The sequence below is a fragment of the Haliotis cracherodii genome, unplaced genomic scaffold, assembly GCF_022045235.1.
Source record: "Haliotis cracherodii isolate W230 unplaced genomic scaffold, xgHalCrac1.p SCAF_5, whole genome shotgun sequence".
NCBI classification, from domain to species: domain Eukaryota; kingdom Metazoa; phylum Mollusca; class Gastropoda; order Lepetellida; family Haliotidae; genus Haliotis; species Haliotis cracherodii.
In genome coordinates this window covers 8823108-8841839 of record NW_027266308.1, presented here as the reverse complement: position 1 = coordinate 8841839, position 18732 = coordinate 8823108, and the positions used below count along the sequence as shown (strand labels likewise).

The 18732-nt window shown below is 40.4% G+C and overlaps 1 protein-coding gene across 1 annotated transcript in view; it reads right to left on the bottom strand.

Annotated features, from left to right (window-relative positions):
• The window catches only part of LOC139442395 (uncharacterized), an 88468-nt gene that overhangs the window by 61133 nt on the left and 8603 nt on the right, over window positions 1-18732 (bottom strand). Inside the window, exons 4-6 of the mRNA XM_071223199.1 lie at window positions 8217-8333; window positions 6953-6985; window positions 2175-2245 (exon numbers count right to left, since the gene is read on the bottom strand). Of these exons, the coding sequence (XP_071079300.1) occupies window positions 2175-2245; window positions 6953-6985; window positions 8217-8333 (221 nt within the window). The remainder of the gene's footprint in view (window positions 1-2174; window positions 2246-6952; window positions 6986-8216; window positions 8334-18732) is intronic.

The window sequence follows — 18732 nt, the reverse complement described above, 5'->3', positions numbered from 1 at the left end:
GGATGCCCTTCAATTTATTTATATTGATAGTGACAGTAAATGAGCTGTTTTTTTCACGTTACTTATTTCAGTTTGGCAGAATGAAGAAACAACTGCTTTTCATTTTTTAGATATTTTTTCAGATTTTAATTTTGGGAAGTCATGGAATTTAAACCAAATTTTTAGAAATTGTCTGGCCTAATGATAAAGAACTGTTCCAGTCTATGGATTCAGTCTACACACTGTGTCATGTCATATTTGTTTATGTAAAGAATTCTGCCTGCATGACTTAGGGTAGAGGACTTGCGATGTGACCAAATACAAACATGCATGCACTTTCAGTCTTACAGACCACTAACTGATGTTGGTGATGTAGATATGTACAGAAGGTAGACCAAGGTAACCAGATGTAGACAAGGCAAGCACACACTCTAGGGTGCAGACAAGTGAGGAGATTACTGCTACTCCCCATATTAGATAAAACAGGCACTACTGCTCACCAGGTACATTCAAAGTCAGCTGAATGTGTAATGAAGTCTTCAGCCATCAAGTGAGGAAAAGTTTGAAATGTTTTCATATTAAGTGGACACATGATGTCTGATTGATGCGAGAGGACAGTGTGATCTCCGTGAAATATTTGCTAAGCATTGCCATGACAACAAACATCCTTGTAGAGCATCACCATAAAGTAGTTACAAGCCAAAGTTGCAAAGTCATCAACAAAGGCCAATGTTGAGTGAAGATAATGATGTGTAAAAGCAAGTATCAATGTTATTACCTAAACTAAGTTCATTGTAATATTCTTAACCAGTTTTAAAATATTATATATCCCATCAATTATCAGCTCTCTGGGTAGTGTCGGAGATGATTAGATAATTTTCTCATTTCAAGAATATTTTTTTTAGTTAAATATATTTTAAATTTCACATCATTAAAAAATCCCATTCCCATTAATTTCTACACATCTTCATAAAATTTCAGCTCTCAAACCTTTGTGGTCTGCAATGAAGATTCATCAAGATTTCTCAAAGTTTTTTTGTTTGTTTTTTAAAATCTGTGTTATTAAATACACATCATAAAAATAGTTGGAGTTTCCTAGACCTTTCAGCTGATATTTGCCAATTTCAGCCCCCAAGAAATCATTTTATTCCCCAAAATGTAGTTTTTCATATGGATGCCATTCACAAAGGTGAGTTGTTTCATGGAATGAGACATTTTCCAAATGTTTAGGCTCTTAGTAGAAGTGGTCAAGACAAAGAAGAATGTACCATGCCATCATCTTCCATGGTGAGATGGAATAACTTGTCTATAAAACCTGACGGTCACATTTATAAGTATTGTAACATCTAAGCAGTTTGATTTTAAATTTGTAGAATATCCATTAAGAAATACAAGAGATATTCTTAAAAGGCCCTCTTAGGCTTAAAAAAATAAAAGAATTGGTTCTCTGGCAATGGCTTTTGAAAATATAGTGCAGGCGGGTGGTTTTGGGGGGTTGTTGAAGCTGGTATGTACCGGTAACCAACGTTTGTTTACAATAATTTTGGCGAAATAATTTTGTTCTCAAGTATTGTAACATTTCTCTGCTGGGGTCGAGTGTTCAAGACGCAGAATATTTCAAGATTTTTTCAAAAAAGGAACTAAAAACGAAACGTGCGGCCAATCTCATTAAAATCAGATCTTAGTTCTCGCTACCACTAAACAAAGATCTGAGGACATCCCATTACAAGTCACGTCAGAATGACCTTTCATCCAACCAATCAGAGCATCGCTTTACAGATCATGAAAGTGACAGTTGGAATGTGTTTTCTAATCATGCAACCTCGAAATATTTAACAGGGGGTATTCCAAACGACTGTTACGGGTTTTATGATTACATCCATACAATCTAGGCCATCTGTAAGCCATTCCAGAATATGTTTTTTTTATCAGTTTTAAAATCTGTAATCGAGAATACTTCAAAATATGTTTCGAAGGGATTTCTTGTCAGTCATTAAATTTCATTGGTCGGTCAAAGTTCGCGAAAGGTCGCTCTGACGTGATTTTAATGAGATTGAGGTGCGGCAGACTTTATGATGATTAGCCTGATAACCAAGACTATTATTTTTTTAGCCTTAGCTTTGCAGAATTATGGAGCAGAGATCTAACGATGTTATGGCCTGTAATTTAACGTGGAGTAAATTTGTTTGACCTACCTGACATCCACTCTGTGGCTAGTTCTGTGCTCATTGTTCTCCCCAAGCACATGTATGTGACTGAACAGCCCCTGCAATACACAACACACATGTCTGAACAGCCCCTGCAATACACAACACACATGTATGTGACTGAACAGCCCCTGCAATACACAACACACATGTATGTGACATGTATGTGACTGAACAGCCCCTGCAATACACAACACACATGTCTTAACAGCCCCTGCAATACACAACACACATGTATGTGACTGAACAGCCCCTGCAATACACAACACACATGTCTGAACAGCCCCTGCAATACACAACACACATGTCTGAACAGCCCCTGCAATACACAACACACATGTATGTGACTGAACAGCCCCTGCAATACACAACACACATGTATGTGACTGAACAGCCCCTGCAATACACAACACACATGTATGTGACTGAACAGCCCCTGCAATACACAACACACATGTCTGAACAGCCCCTGCAATACACAACACACATGTATGTGACTGAACAGCCCCTGCAATACACAACACACATGTATGTGACTGAACAGCCCCTGCAATACACAACACACATGTATGTGACTGAACAGCCCCTGCAATACACAACACACATGTATGTGACTGAACAGCCCCTGCAATACACAACACACATGTATGTGACTGAACAGCCCCTGCAATACACAACACACATGTATGTGACTGAACAGCCCCTGCAATACACAACACACATGTATGTGACTGAACAGCCCCTGCAATACACAACACACATGTATGTGACTGAACAGCCCCTGCAATACACAACACACATGTATGTGACTGAACAGCCCCTGCAATACACAACACACATGTATGTGACTGAACAGCCCCTGCAATACACAACACACATGTATGTGACTGAACAGCCCCTGCAATACACAACACACATGTATGTGACTGAACAGCCCCTGCAATACACAACACACATGTCTGAGCAGCCCCTGCAATACACAACACACATGTCTGAACAGCCCCTGCAATACGCAACACACATGTCTGAACAGCCCCTGCAATACACAACACACATGTCTGAACAGCCCCTGCAATACGCAACACACGTCTGAACAGCCCCTGCAATACACAACACACATGTCTGAACAGCCCCTGCAATACACAACACACGTCTGAACAGCCCCTGCAATACACAACACACATGTCTGAACAGCCCCTGCAATACACAACACACATGTCTGAACAGCCCCTGCAATACACAACACACATGTCTGAACAGCCCCTGCAATATGCAACACACATGTCTGAACAGCCCCTGCAATACACAACACACATGTCTGAACAGCCCCTGCAATACACAACACACGTCTGAACAGCCCCTGCAATACACAACACACATGTCTGAACAGCCCCTGCAATACACAACACACATGTCTGAACAGCCCCTGCAATACACAACACACGTGTCTGAACAGCCCCTGCAATACACAACACACATGTCTGAACAGCCCCTGCAATACACAACACACATGTCTGAACAGCCCCTGCTATACACAACACATATGGATGTGACTGAACAGCCCCTGCAATACACAACACACGTCTGAACAGCCCTTGCAATACACAACACACATGTCTGAACAGGCCTTGCAATACACAACACACGTCTGAACAGCCCTTGCAATACACAACACACATGTCTGAACAGCCCCTGCAATACACAACAGACATGGATGTGACTGAACAGCCCCTGCAATACACAACACACATGTCTGAACAGCCCCTGCAATACACAACGCACATGTATGAACAGCCCCTGCTATACACAACACACGTCTGAACAGCCCCTGCAATACACAACACACATGGATGTGTCTGAACAGCCCCTGCAATACACAACACACATGTCTGAACAGCCCCTGCAATACACAACACACATGTCTGAACAGCCCCTGCTATACACAACACACATGTCTGAACAGCCCCTGCAATACACAACACACATGGATGTGTCTGAACAGCCCCTGCAATACACAACACACATGTTTGAACAGCCCTTGCAATACACAACACACATGTCTGAACAGCCCCTGCAATACACAACACACATGTCTGAACAGCGCCTGCAATACACAACACACATGTCTGAACAGCCCTGCAATACACAACACACATGTCTGAACAGACCCTGCTTAGATATACACAACACACGTCTGAACAGCCCCTGCAATACACAACACACATGTCTGAACAGCGCCTGCAATACACAACACACATCTATTACAAATAGGGTTAAAAATAACCAAGTTCATTCAATCGTATTTGCACTAGCGCATTAGTCCCATCATCCAGCATTATTTACATCATTCAAATTTTATTGTAATGTAATAGTTTTAGGTACAAATTTGAATCAATGGAACTTTTAATTATTTATTTTATTCAAGACATCTACTGGGTGATCAGTGGGCTGTGGCTGGCAACACAACACACCCCAGTTAACCAGATCCCTAACACCATCACCTTGTCACAACACACTATGCATATGAAGGTATCTGAGTCGGACAGGGTTTCCTCAAACATACAAGGGGTGGTCGGGTAGCCCAGTGGTTAAAGCGTTCGCTCGCCACGCCGAAGACCCGGGTTCGATTCCCGACATGGGTACAATGTGTGAAGCCCATTTCTGGTGTCCCCCACCGTGATATTGCTGGAATATTGCTAAAAGCGGCGTAAAACCATACTCACTCACTCACTCAAACATACAAAGCCTTATATAATAGAGTTCTGATAACTGTCTTTGATAAACATCTTGCGTTATCATAATCAGCAGAACAAGTAATGATTTGTATCGAACTATAGCCTTAAGCTTGTCCTGGCTATTTAGCTGCAACAGTGTTGACATTGCGATAAACCCATACAATCAACTGGACCTTGGGTGCAACCCAACCACCCTATCTGAGTCGATTCACTATTTTCACACATTGAGTAAGCTTTATTTGCTAGTCATTTTAAAGCCATTCATAAGGAACTGACGTGAGTCAGCCATAGTGAGTCACTCAACCAGTGGGACAGTACCAATCTACAGAGCTTAGCTGTCTTTATCTGGATCTTCACTGCAGATTATGTACAGCCAAACACTAATGTGGGACACTGGACAGTATTTCCGGTGAAAGTGTCAAGCAACAAGTGACTTGTATTCGTTTGCTCTGAGACATGGCAGTCATAAGGTTAACATTAACCCTTTCACTTGATCAATCATGGAATAAATTCCGGTGTACATTCAAGTACTGCTTTAACATGTGCCATAGCATGCACCTGCAGCAACAACTGATGCCATAGCATGCACCTGCAGAAGCCATTGTTGCCATAGCAAGCACCTGCAGCAACAACTGATGCCAGAGCAAGCACCTGCAGCAACAACTGATGCCATAGCAAGCACCTGCAGAAGCCATTGTTGCCATAGCAAGCACCTGCAGCAACAACTGATGCCATAGCATGCACCTGCAGAAGCCATTGTTGCCATAGCAAGCACCTGCAGCAACAACTGATGCCAGAGCAAGCACCTGCAGCAACAACTGATGCCATAGCAAGCACCTGCAGAAGCCATTGTTGCCATAGCAAGCACCTGCAGCAACAACTGATGCCACAGCAAGCACCTGCAGCAACAACTGATGCCATAGCATGCACCTGCAGCAACAACTGATGCCATAGCAAGCACCTGCAGAAGCAATTGTTGCCATAGCAAGCACCTGCAGCAACAACTGATGCCAGAGCAAGCACCTGCAGCAACTTATCCTATAGCAAGCACCTGCAGAAGCAATTGTTGCCATAGCAAGCACCTGCAGCAACAACTGATGCCATAGCAAGCACCTGCATCAACTGCACCTGCAGTAACAAGGGAGTTAACTGACTATAAACATGATAAAAGTCCACCATTGCTGAACTAAGCTGGAATTATGGAGTATTTTTTGGCTGGACTAACCAGCCTATGCACAATCCATTCAAAATCGCGTAACAAAATCACCATTCGGTTCATCAACAACATGGTGAATGCCATGCCATGTACCGTCAACTGGGCATCACTTATATAATAATAAAAAAATTGACTATCAATCTGATTGTCTTGACTGGGGGCCGCCAATTGGCTTGAACCAAATGCAACTGATGGGTTAATAGGAGTGACATAGGAGGAACATAACTCGTAATCGCCACTAGTTGCACTATGATCGAGCCATGAAATTCCAGCCTGGCAACTGGACCTTTACAGTCAGTTAACTCCCTTGTCTCGGGAAGATGAGTAAACCTATGTGTTTATTTGATTGTGCATCATCGTAGTTTGCAGCACTTAAGCTGTATGTTAATTCCTTCAATCAAGCTGTTACAGTTGTATACACACACGGATTTATCTGGACCTGCTCAGATGCCGAAATTTGGGCATATCTGCAGCAATAGTCAATAAACATTCCTAAATAGGAACTAAAAGTTCCTCTTTCGTGTAAATGAGATGGGCTTGTACAGAGGAAACACAGAGGAGGCTTAATTCTATGTCACTGCATTGAATGCGATGTTACAATGCTATGTTAAAATACCTCTGAAAATAAGAACTTAAAAAATCCCAAGTTTTGCCAAGGGCACTAAGTTTGGAATCCTACATAAATCCCGGCACAGTAATCACACAACATGCTGCTGAACTGAGTTGGTCATAGGTACAACACCCATTTGGATCAGATTCTACTAACACATACAATCTATGCTATTTACATGATATAAGGTCAAACAACAACTCACATCTCCTATCCTGGGTATCACTCCTTCTTCACTCTGCAATAAAGTATGAGTTCATTTTTAGAGTATTTGTCAATGGAAATAAGAGCATGACTTATTGTTTCAGTGATGAAAATAAGCGTTGAGCATCAATATCAATATCATCATGATCATTGCATTTAACAGTTTTCTACCAAATGTTTGCATAAATCTCCCACAAAACAAACATTGATCATGTGCTAGCAAACCATATGAGGCCAGATTTTTTGATTTTTTATTGTTTATGGAAATATGGCCAGAAATTTAGGTCAGTATGTGAAAAAAAATTTTAAAAAGTAAATACAAATATTTTTTTAAGATTTCCTCTAACTTTTAAGTAGATAGGACAAAAATTTCAAATATCAAATATCGCGGCTGGATTAGCTGTTTAATGAAAAAAAAAAAAATTCTTGAGTCTACACATTCCAAAATCTACTGTTTCAGCTTCCTCCCCACTTTTAGGGAGCAGTGGAGAGGAGGCTGGAGGCCTTAATATATTCATTATCTGATTATAGTGACAGTAAGCGGGTTTGGTTTGTAACATTTTACTTATTTCTGATCAGGGGAATAAAAAACTCACTGCTTGTCACCTTTTAGATATTTTTTCAGATTTCATTTTTTTCAAGTTGGCGGATTTGTAAACCAATTTTTAAAACAATTTGTGGCCTGAGTACCACACTTTCAACAACACTCATGTCACTGCATATAATCATTTATCATAATCAAGAGTTTTTATATATATGTTTGTTTGTTTGTTGTTTTACGCCGCACTCAGCAATATACCAGCTGTATTGGTCAGTAAGGAATCAATGGTGGACTAGACAATCCAGGGATTGATATCATGAGCATCGATCCACGTGATTGACATGACATGGCATGCAATGACATGCATCAACCATGTCAGCAAGCCTGAACACCCGATTCAGTTTGTCGCCTGCAAACAACAAGCATGGTCACCTTTTACGGCATGCATGGGTTGCTGAAGACCAACTCTAACCCAGATCTTCACAGCTACATAAATGTAAAATATACAGTGTCCTAGTCTTACATATGAGACAATCAACCATCTGAAGTGATGTCATGTATGTAAACTTGGCAAAATGAAGTTGACATGCCAAAGTACAACATTTCCCACTGTGAATCAGATGATGATGATGATGATGATGATGATGATGGACAATGAAACTGACTGCCACTAATTAGGGTGTTGTTGTCATTACACAATATTCCTTGCAAGACCTGACCTTACCAAGTTTCCCATCATTGTGTATGTCTTGCCTGTTCCTGTCTGGCCATACGCAAACAGACAGGCATTGTATCCTTCCAAGGCAGCCTGCAGCACCTCTGTTCCCAGATCCTGGTACACCTGAAGCAGAGAACTCTCAGTTAGCCTCGTATCCCATGTCCCATGCGTGGAACTATTTATCATCCAAAACTGGCTCCTGCAGGAGATATCGCTTGGGTGAGATCAAGCGATATCTACATTGTAGATATTGCTGCAATAAAATTGCATCACAGTGCTTTGCAGACCTTTGTGACGTCATTGATTACCATGACGTCACAATCAAATGACATCACTAATGGCTCTGCTACTGAAGACACTGCTTATTACTATCTATAAACTTAAAAAGTTGAAAGAATGATGTTGGATGATGAACAAAATCTCACCTTAGTGTCTTTTGATATCAAATATATCAACACTCAGACACACGACAATCATATGAACAGATGATTGGCTGCTAGAGCGCCATGGAATCTAATATTTATTAAAGTACTTCTTTCTCAGTCATGATTGGCTGCTAGATCACCATGGAAACTAATATTTATTAGAAGTACTTCTTTCTCAGTCATGATTGGCTGCCAAATCGCCATGGAAACTAATATTTATTAGAAGTACTTCTTTCTCAGTCATGGTTGGCTGGCAGTTTCAAAAACAGTTACCATGGTATGAAATGCAGAATTTCAAAATTTCGAAAGAAAGTTGATGTTGAGAATATTAAAATTTTACGGCCTACAGAGAGCCTGAAACTTGTCACTTCTCTGTCTCAAACAGTTTGTCATTTATTGTGCCCTGACTGCAGAATGCTGTGACATAATAAACTGCTCCAGTTTTGATAGGGACAATCAGACATGTGGTTCAACTTCAATATACACTTGACATATGATAAGAATAAGTTTTGTGTATCATAGAAAGATAAAAAATATCGCTATCTAAAAGTGGAGTAGTATAGTTGTGAGGGGTTTAGAACTGAACCCTGCCAGGTTCACGCCACCTTCTTCACAGAAGTCTCACCGAATGTTTATTACAAAGTAGCCGAGTATATATCAACGTAAAGGTGTCAAACACACAGGAAAGGCATGTGCACAGTTGATCAATCAGTTTTACTGCATAAGCCCACTATTGTACACATGCAGGCCATGATGGTTCAGCCTTACACAACGACTGTACATATCTGAAAATATGTAACTTTGTAGGTATTTATTCAGATGACATTAGCATGTTGAGATGTACAGCCTTCTCCCAAGTTCTTTCAGTCTGTCACACAGAGATGTATGTGACCCTGTGACAAAGCCAAGCGTCAGAATACAAGACAATTCTCATGTCATCTGGGCACAAAGGACACAGATCACAAGGAACAGTTTTACAAATTATACACAAAATAATTAAGTTCTTTCATACAGACAAACCTAATTAACCATGATTACCATGCTAACTTTGCAAAACAAAAACAGCCATACCGTACTTCCTTGATTAAATGCCCGGGTGCATATTTCTTTCAGACACTCTTTCCCTTGGCGTTTAATCTACAATCTTCCATTCAAATACAAGATGAAGTGTTGTGGCTTGATATGAATTCTTGATTATCTGGTCATGTATTAATGTATATACACTGAAACCCTCTTGATCCAGACAGCTGTATTCCCCGTAAATAGTCTTGATTACAGAATCATGAGTATGGAGTAATACATATATTCATAAACCTATCACCATATTACCCAATATTGCATGAAGTTCCCCACAACCTCGGTAAAAACTAGAAGGGAAGTAAAACCCAAACCCATATTTAAAGCGTTTCTTATCCAAACCTAGGTTTTAAGACAGGTTTTAAGACCTAGGTTTACACTGAGATTTTGTCAACTAGCCTTTTGATATGAATATCATGCTGATTTTGGATTGTTTTCCCATTGAACCAACAGGACAGGTGATGAAAGGTTGTTCAGTTCTACATGTTGTGACTGCAGTTGTGTCCATGTCTTTTCTCTCGCATGCAATGATCAAATTTTTGGTAGAGCGCGTCACACTGTATTGTTTCAATAACAGGTATCTCAATGTTTTCTGATTTTTTCTGGTATTTCTTGCACTTAGACGGTTCATAAGTTGGATAAACAATCCTCGGTTTTGGTTGAAAATATTGAACCTCAAGCTCGGGAAAAGCCCTCAGACCTACAGCCTTGGGCTTTTCCCTCACTCATGGTTTTATGTAATATCCTTAACTTAATCGGTCGCAGTTGTGATCACCTGGAAGGCAAGGTTTCTGGATTAACAGGGTTTGGACTAACATGGTTTCACTGTATGTATGTATCTGTATAAAATGCTTCCAGTAGGCACCAGGAAGAGCAGAAGAAAAGAATATGCTGCATCCCATGGGACACACAATAATATTCATTGTACCAAAATTTTGACAGATATATATAAAGGTCCAATAATTAAAGTATTTATCAAGATGTAGAGGACAGCACACTACACCACTGGGACCATTTCATCACTTTACAGGACGTCCTATTTCCTGGAAGGACCCTGGAAATTAAGTATTGGGATACCATGGACCCCTAGTTTCTAAGTCGAGGTAATACCCTGGAATATGATCATGATGATTTACTAATTATTCAAAATATGTTTATGTTGGAACTCATCAATTGGGGTGGTGGGGTAGCCATGTGGATACAGTTTTCACTCATCAAAGATCCAGGTTCAATTTCCTGTAAGCAATGGTAAGGTTGCAATGTATGAAGCCAATTCTTGGTATCCTGCAGTGATATGACTAGAATATTTAAAAAAGCATTTAGCCATACTCACCCTCTTACTACATTTAATGATGAATCATAGCTATCATGTGTCATATCACAATTCATATATTTAGTTACATATCATAGCATAGCAAAGTGTATCATTACAGCCCGCTGCATATGTATACAAGGCCGAAGACAGGTCTGCACACAACACGAGCTATCTGACCAACAGAGAGTCATGCCTCACTGACTGCATTGACATGTAAGCAAAGATAACAAGACTACACACAGACTAATCATGGGATCTTCGAGCACTCATATCGTGTTACATGCTAATAAACACTTTACAGTCTCTAATACACTATGATTTCATAATTATTGATCAATAAGACTACATGTATCACTATAATCAAACCTTCATTTGCATACAAACTGACTTTGTTTAAAGTTCACAAAATCTATTAAAGCCAATTTATTAAAATCATTCCTAACTTTTAGTCATGTGGTATGTAACCTTTGACCTCGTCAGTACTGACACAGATTTGTCTACAAGTTAGATCCAGTGATATTTAAGTTGCCATGATGCAGAAACCAGTTTGAATTTAACGTGACCCGTCTCTTAAACAGGACTGTCATGTCTTTTAAAATTGCATCTGTCCTGTAATGGAACGTTTCTGCAATAAATATTATCTCATCTTATCTTATCTTATCATATCTTACAATCCATAAACACTAAAATAACAAATCCATTACTTACAAACACTTACTTTTCATGCCCATGACGGTGCTACCAGTATGGAGAACACCTGGTGTCATGACTAATTTTCAGTGATCCACTCATAACTTTCACTGCTCATTTGCCTTTTATCATGTTAATGCCCAATGGAATCTGTTTCAAAACTGGTTATTCTCTGGCACTATTTTAAAAAATATTTAAACATAATCAAATCTCAATATAAATATATATATATATATATATATATATATATATATATATATATATATATATATATATATATATATATATATATATATGTTTGACCTATCGCTTAATTGCAGACTTCATAAACATGCATCGATATTCAAATAAATGCACATAATAAGCATAGAAATAAATACATGAGGAGCTACTCAGCTACACTACACTGTGGCCACACCAGCTGTGTCAAAGTGACAACTGAACTTATTGATATCCCTGAAGGGACTCTTGCATTAGGCTTCTTTCAATTTGTCTTACACTTGGATTTATCTGGGCCTCTGTTGAATGTTTTGCAATCCTTGTATAAGCAAACTTGAATCCAGCTTAGGATACCATGCATAGATCCCTTTTCAATCTGATTACCAGGCTACGCCTAATGCCATTATATGTTGTGTAACCATACAAGCGATATGTATGGGGAACACTCCATTGGATAGACTCTACAGGACATGTATTTAGAACACTCCATTGGATAACCTCTATAGTAGACATGTATGGGGAACACCACATTGGATAACCCCCACAGTAGACACTATGAGGAACACTCCATTGTATAACCTCTACACTAGACATGTATGGGGAACACTCCATTGGATAACCTCTACAGTAGACATGTACGGGGAACACTCCGTTAGATAACCTCTACTGTAGACATGTATGGGGAACACTCCATTGGATAACCTCTACAGTAGACATGTACGGGGAACACTCCGTTGGATAACCTCTACAGTAGACATGTACGGGGAACACTCCGTTAGATAACCTCTACTGTAGACATGTATGGGGAACACTCCATTGGATAACCTCTACAGTAGACATGTACGGGGAACACTCCGTTAGATAACCTCTACTGTAGACATGTATGGGGAACACTACATTGGATAACCTCTACAGTAGACATGTATGGGGAACACTCCATTGGATAACCTCTACAGTAGACATGTACGGGGAACACTCCGTTAGATAACCTCTACTGTAGACATGTATGGGGAACACTACATTGGATAACCTCTACAGTAGACATGTATGGGGAACACTCCATTGGATAACCTCTACAGTAGACATGTATGGGGAACACTACAATGAATAACCTCTACAGTAGGCATGTTTAGGGAACACTACATTGGATAACCTCTACAGTAGAAATGTATGGGGAACACTCCATTGTATAACCTCTACAGTAGACATGTATGGGCAACACACCATTGGATAACCTCTGCAGTAGACATGTATGGGGAATACTCCGTTGGATAACCTCTACAGTAGACATGTATGGGCAACACTCCGTTGGATAACCCCTATAGTAGACATGTATGGGCAACACTCCGTTGGATAACCTCTACAGAAGACATGTATGGGGAACACTCCATTGGATAACCTCTACAGTAGACATGTATGGGGAACACTCCATTGGATAACCTCTACAGTAGACATGTATGGGGAACACTCCGTTGGATAACCTCTACAGTAGACATGTATGGGCAACACACCGTTGGATAACCTCTACAGTAGACATGTATGGGCAACACACCGTTGGATAACCTCTATAGTAGACATGTATGGGGAACACTCCATTGGATAACCTCTACAGAAGACATGTATGGGGAACACTCCATTGGATAACCTCTACAGTAGACATGTATGGGCAACACACTGTTGGATAACCTCTGCAGTAGACATGTATGGGGAACACTCCATTGGATAACCTCTACAGTAGACATGTTTGGCAACACTCCGTTGGATAACCTCTACAGAAGACATGTATGGGGAACACTCCATTGGATAACCTCTACAGTAGACATGTATGGGGAACACTCCATTGGATAACCTCCACAGTAGACATGTATGGGCAACACACAGTTAGATAACCTCTACAGTAAAAATGTATGGGCAACACTCCGTTGGATATCCCCTCTACAGTAGACATGTATGGGCAACACACCGTTGGATATCCCCTCTACAGTAGACAAGTATGGGGAACACTCCATTGTATAACCTCTACAGTAGATACGTATGGGGAACACTCCGTTGGATATCCCCTCTACAGTAGACATGTATGGGGAACACTCCATTGTATAACCTCTACAGTAGATACGTATGGGGAACACTCCGTTGGATATCCCCTCTACAGTAGACATGTATGGGGAACACTCCATTGTATAACCTCTACAGTAGACATGTATGGGGAACACTCCATTGTATAACCTCTACAGTAGACATGTATGGGGAATACTCCATTGGATAACCTCTACAGTAGACATGTATGGGCAACACACCGTTGGATAACCTCTACAGTAGACATGTATGGGGAACACTCCGTTGGATATCCCCTCTACAGTAGACATGTATGGGGAACACTCCGTTGGATAACCTCTGCAGTAGACATGTATCGGGAACACTCCATTGGATAACCTCTACAGTAGACATGTTTGGCAACACTCCGTTGGATAACCTCTACAGTAGACATGTATGGGCAACACACCGTTGGATAACCTCTACAGTAGACATGTATGGGCAACACACCGTTGGATAACCTCTATAGTAGACATGTATGGGGAACACTCCATTGGATAACCTCTACAGTAGACATGTATGGGGAACACTCCATTGGATAACCTCTACAGTAGACATGTATGGGCAACACACTGTTGGATAACCTCTGCAGTAGACATGTATGGGGAACACTCCATTGGATAACCTCTACAGTAGACATGTTTGGCAACACTCCATTGGATAACCTCTGCAGTAGACATGTATCGGGAACACTCCATTGGATAACCTCTACAGTAGACATGTTTGGCAACACTCCGTTGGATAACCTCTACAGTAGACATGTATGGGCAACACACCGTTGGATAACCTCTATAGTAGACATGTATGGGGAACACTCCATTGGATAACCTCTACAGTAGACATGTATGGGCAACACACTGTTGGATAACCTCTGCAGTAGACATGTATGGGGAACACTCCATTGGATAACCTCTACAGTAGACATGTTTGGCAACACTCCTTTGGATAACCTCTACAGTAGACATGTATGGGCAACACTCCGTTGGATAACCTCTACAGTAGACATGTATGGGCAACACACCGTTGGATAACCTCTACAGAAGACATGTATGGGCAACACACCATTGGATAACCTCTGCAGTAGACATGTATGGGGAATACTCCATTGGATAACCTCTACAGTAGACATGTATGGGCAACTCTCCGTTGGATAACCTCTACTGTAGACATGTATGGGCAACACTCCGTTGGATAACCTCTATAGCAGACATGTATGGGGAACACTCCATTGGATAACCTCTATAGCAGACATGTATGGGGAACACTCCATTGGATAACCTCTATAGCAGACATGTATGGGGAACACTCCATTGGATAACCTCTACAGTAGACATGTATGGGGAACACTCCTTTTTCCTAGTACAGTCGTGCCTCGTTTATACGGACACTTGCGTCATTTCACAATTCGTCCGTATAAACAAATTTCCGTATAACTGAAACCAGCTTCTTACTGGAAGAGTTAATTCCCTTCAATTATGCAACTCATGACAGATGACAGAGCAAACAGATACATCCACTCAATCTTTATTCATACACGTTTCAAAAAGTCTGTCATGGAACTTTACCACATTTTGAGGTTTGAATTTTAAACAATAATTCCAAATTGTCCAGATCGCCTGTGTTCTCGTAATAGGTAATCAAGGTCTCTATACAAGCACGAGCCTCCTTGTGAGTTGACAGGCCATACTTACACAACTTTGACCTCTGACCTCCACAGAAGCCATATTTATCGAATGGGATTACATGTACAATAAACAAGCTCGTCTCAGACGTAACTCAGTGTCACTTGGTTAATTGGCTTCTCACGAATCAAAGGATTACCACCAGCGGAAGTGTATTGTCCGGATAAGTGAGACAATTTTGTGTGCATTTCAGTGTTTTGTGTATGAAAATGACCGTCCAGGTCCGGAAACTGAATTTCCGGATATACGGGTAAATTTATATAGTAATTATTTCGTTTTGAATGAAAATCGTCCGGGAACCGAGGTTTCCGGATATCTGAAGTCCATATAAGCGGGGCATGACTATAACTTCTTAGTGAACTATATGTGGGGAACAATCCTTCCTTGTATAACTTCTTTGTGAACTTTATGTGGGGAACATGTATTCATTGCATTACCTCTAATGTGAACTACATGTGGGGAACTTCCACAGAGGACTCCTTCCTCATATAACATATATGGCCAATGCATATTGTGCAGAGGAAGGTTTCTGACTTCTGAGCTATTCTCCAATACTGACAGAACATAATCTGCATGGTCAATGGTACTAGAAACTCGATTCAGTTGTTACATTTAAAAGCAAATAAAGTAGAATTTCTTATCAGGCATTAGGCTCACAACATTCTCAAGAGTAATGTCAATACTGGGTTTACACAACTCTAACCAAACAACTCTCAGCATCTTACTGGAATCTAATCATTAATAAAGGGTTCCATGTATAAACACTCTCCTCAATCTCAACATCAGACTTATGTACATGGTCTTATCACAAGTCCAAATATACAGCCCACTTTACAAATTCCTACATTGAAAGAATAAAGAAGTACACGTGAAATAGGGCCAGCTTGTGATAAGACCTCTCACTGACCGGCCTGGCCAATGGCACAGTGCCATTAACACACACAGGCTGAGTCACTGGTCCAAGTCACACTTACCCTGGCCTCCAAATCATCAGGACTACGGTCCACAAAGAGATCGTACGTAGTACAACAATGATTGTAAGTCTATGTTAAAGTATGGGAGTTACGATCACCTCAGCGTTAAGATCGCTTTGTGGAACAGGGGCCTGCTTAGTCCAACTACTTATGTAACAACACTAATGACAAGAGTACATGGTCATTGATTTGTCACAATCATCAGGCTATGAATTTAGACCAAGCATGAAATACTTATATCCCCCACCAATATGTAATGTCCGGTTGTGTACTGATGCCATTTTCAGTCTTAGTCAAAGATGTTGCCATGGAATTTCGAAAAATACATTTTAAAAAAAACCCAAACTATTAAAAGGCACCAGGTCACCACTAGACCTATCTATGTGCCAAGTTTAGTTAAGATATCTCTCATGGTTTTTGAATTCTGCTCCAGAAACCAATGGAGATGTGCTGATATTGTTTACATACATTACTGTGTGTACAAGCTAACAAAGTACTAGACAAGCTCTACACTCGATATTACTCAGCCCCAGACTGGTCGTTCTCAGATAGTGTCAGCACAATACAGACTTCAAAGGCATACCTCCCTCTCAATATTCATACCTAGGTACTTCTCGCTATGCAGTTTGTAATATAACTCCAAGTGTTTATTTTCACCTTAAAACTGTGATTTGACTTTGATCAGGGGTAGACTCATCCCTTATCAACTTAATGCAAGGCGTACCTGCAATTTGTCATATTTCTAGTATACACATTGGCATTACAATCAATTGAGCATGTCAGTAATTATATTCTATTGGGGGTTTCATGATGTTCAATGTCATGTTCTAGATTATTGCACTCAAAAAGCGATGTGCGTGTGTGTATGTGTATGTCTCTCCTTGTACTAGTGTAATGGCTGGACTAACGGTAGTTTTATAGTGCTAGCCCACTCAGACAAAGTATACGGACACCAAACCAACCAGTCCTTGTTTTTCCCCTTAATGCTGAGCAGCAGGCATGGTAACAACAAGTACCATCTTTTAACATGGCTACAAACTGGTGGTGTTTTTAGCAGCCCAGTGACTATCAAACTTATATTGATACAAGTCCTCAAGTTGAAAGCACTATGAAAACGAAATGTCTTTATGAATCTCTCAGTAGGGGATCAGCTGCTGTATGTAATTGCTTGGGGGTGTCAGAAGGGCGTCTGTTCCTCAACAGACATGTGACAGCCACCCTGGAGTGCTGTAGTGAACAAGGGAGGGTGAACACCACGAGCAAACAGGTCTGGAGTGAGTCGCATATCAACTGACCATACAGAGCCTCAATCCCCACTCACACGGCTAAACACTCAGGGGCTTCGGGGTGGAGATAAGCTTACTTACACACTGATACAATTCACATAGCTACAAACACATGGACAACCAAAACTAATTAATGATCAAACTATACCCATGAGAGATATTAACAGCACCTTCTTGGTAATTATGGAAAGTTCAACCATCTAGGAATTTACTGTAATAGCCCCATGACACACAATGTAATAGCTCTTGTGATTGATACTGATTGACAACACCTAACACAAGCAACCTTTTTGTCCAAGTAGAAAACTGTAATACTAAGAAAAGGCCATCTAGTTCCCATCTGAGTGAGTCAATTAAAAAATATCCAAAAGCTCAAAGCATGTCCTAAACACATAAACATGAATAAATGGAAACAGAAAAAGCCAAACGACAATTCAATATGGCTGTTGGTGTGGCCATGTTAGAAATTGGATCTATATTCTGAAACTCTATAGACGCCTTTGTCTTGTTAAAGCTGTGATCATATACCAAAATCTTGGTATGTAAATCCAATGTTTTCAAGAAATTGTCCAATAAGGAGAAAAACTAGATTTGCTAATAGAAAGCTACTGGTAACATAGTAACATTCATCATTGTCACTTTCTGAATGACACTTTCCCGAGCAGCCACACTCCTAGCATTCGCTACTCAAAAACAGTTAAAGAACGCACAATGTTTTTATATGACTATAGTTAATCTGTCATGGCATGAAGAAAATTGG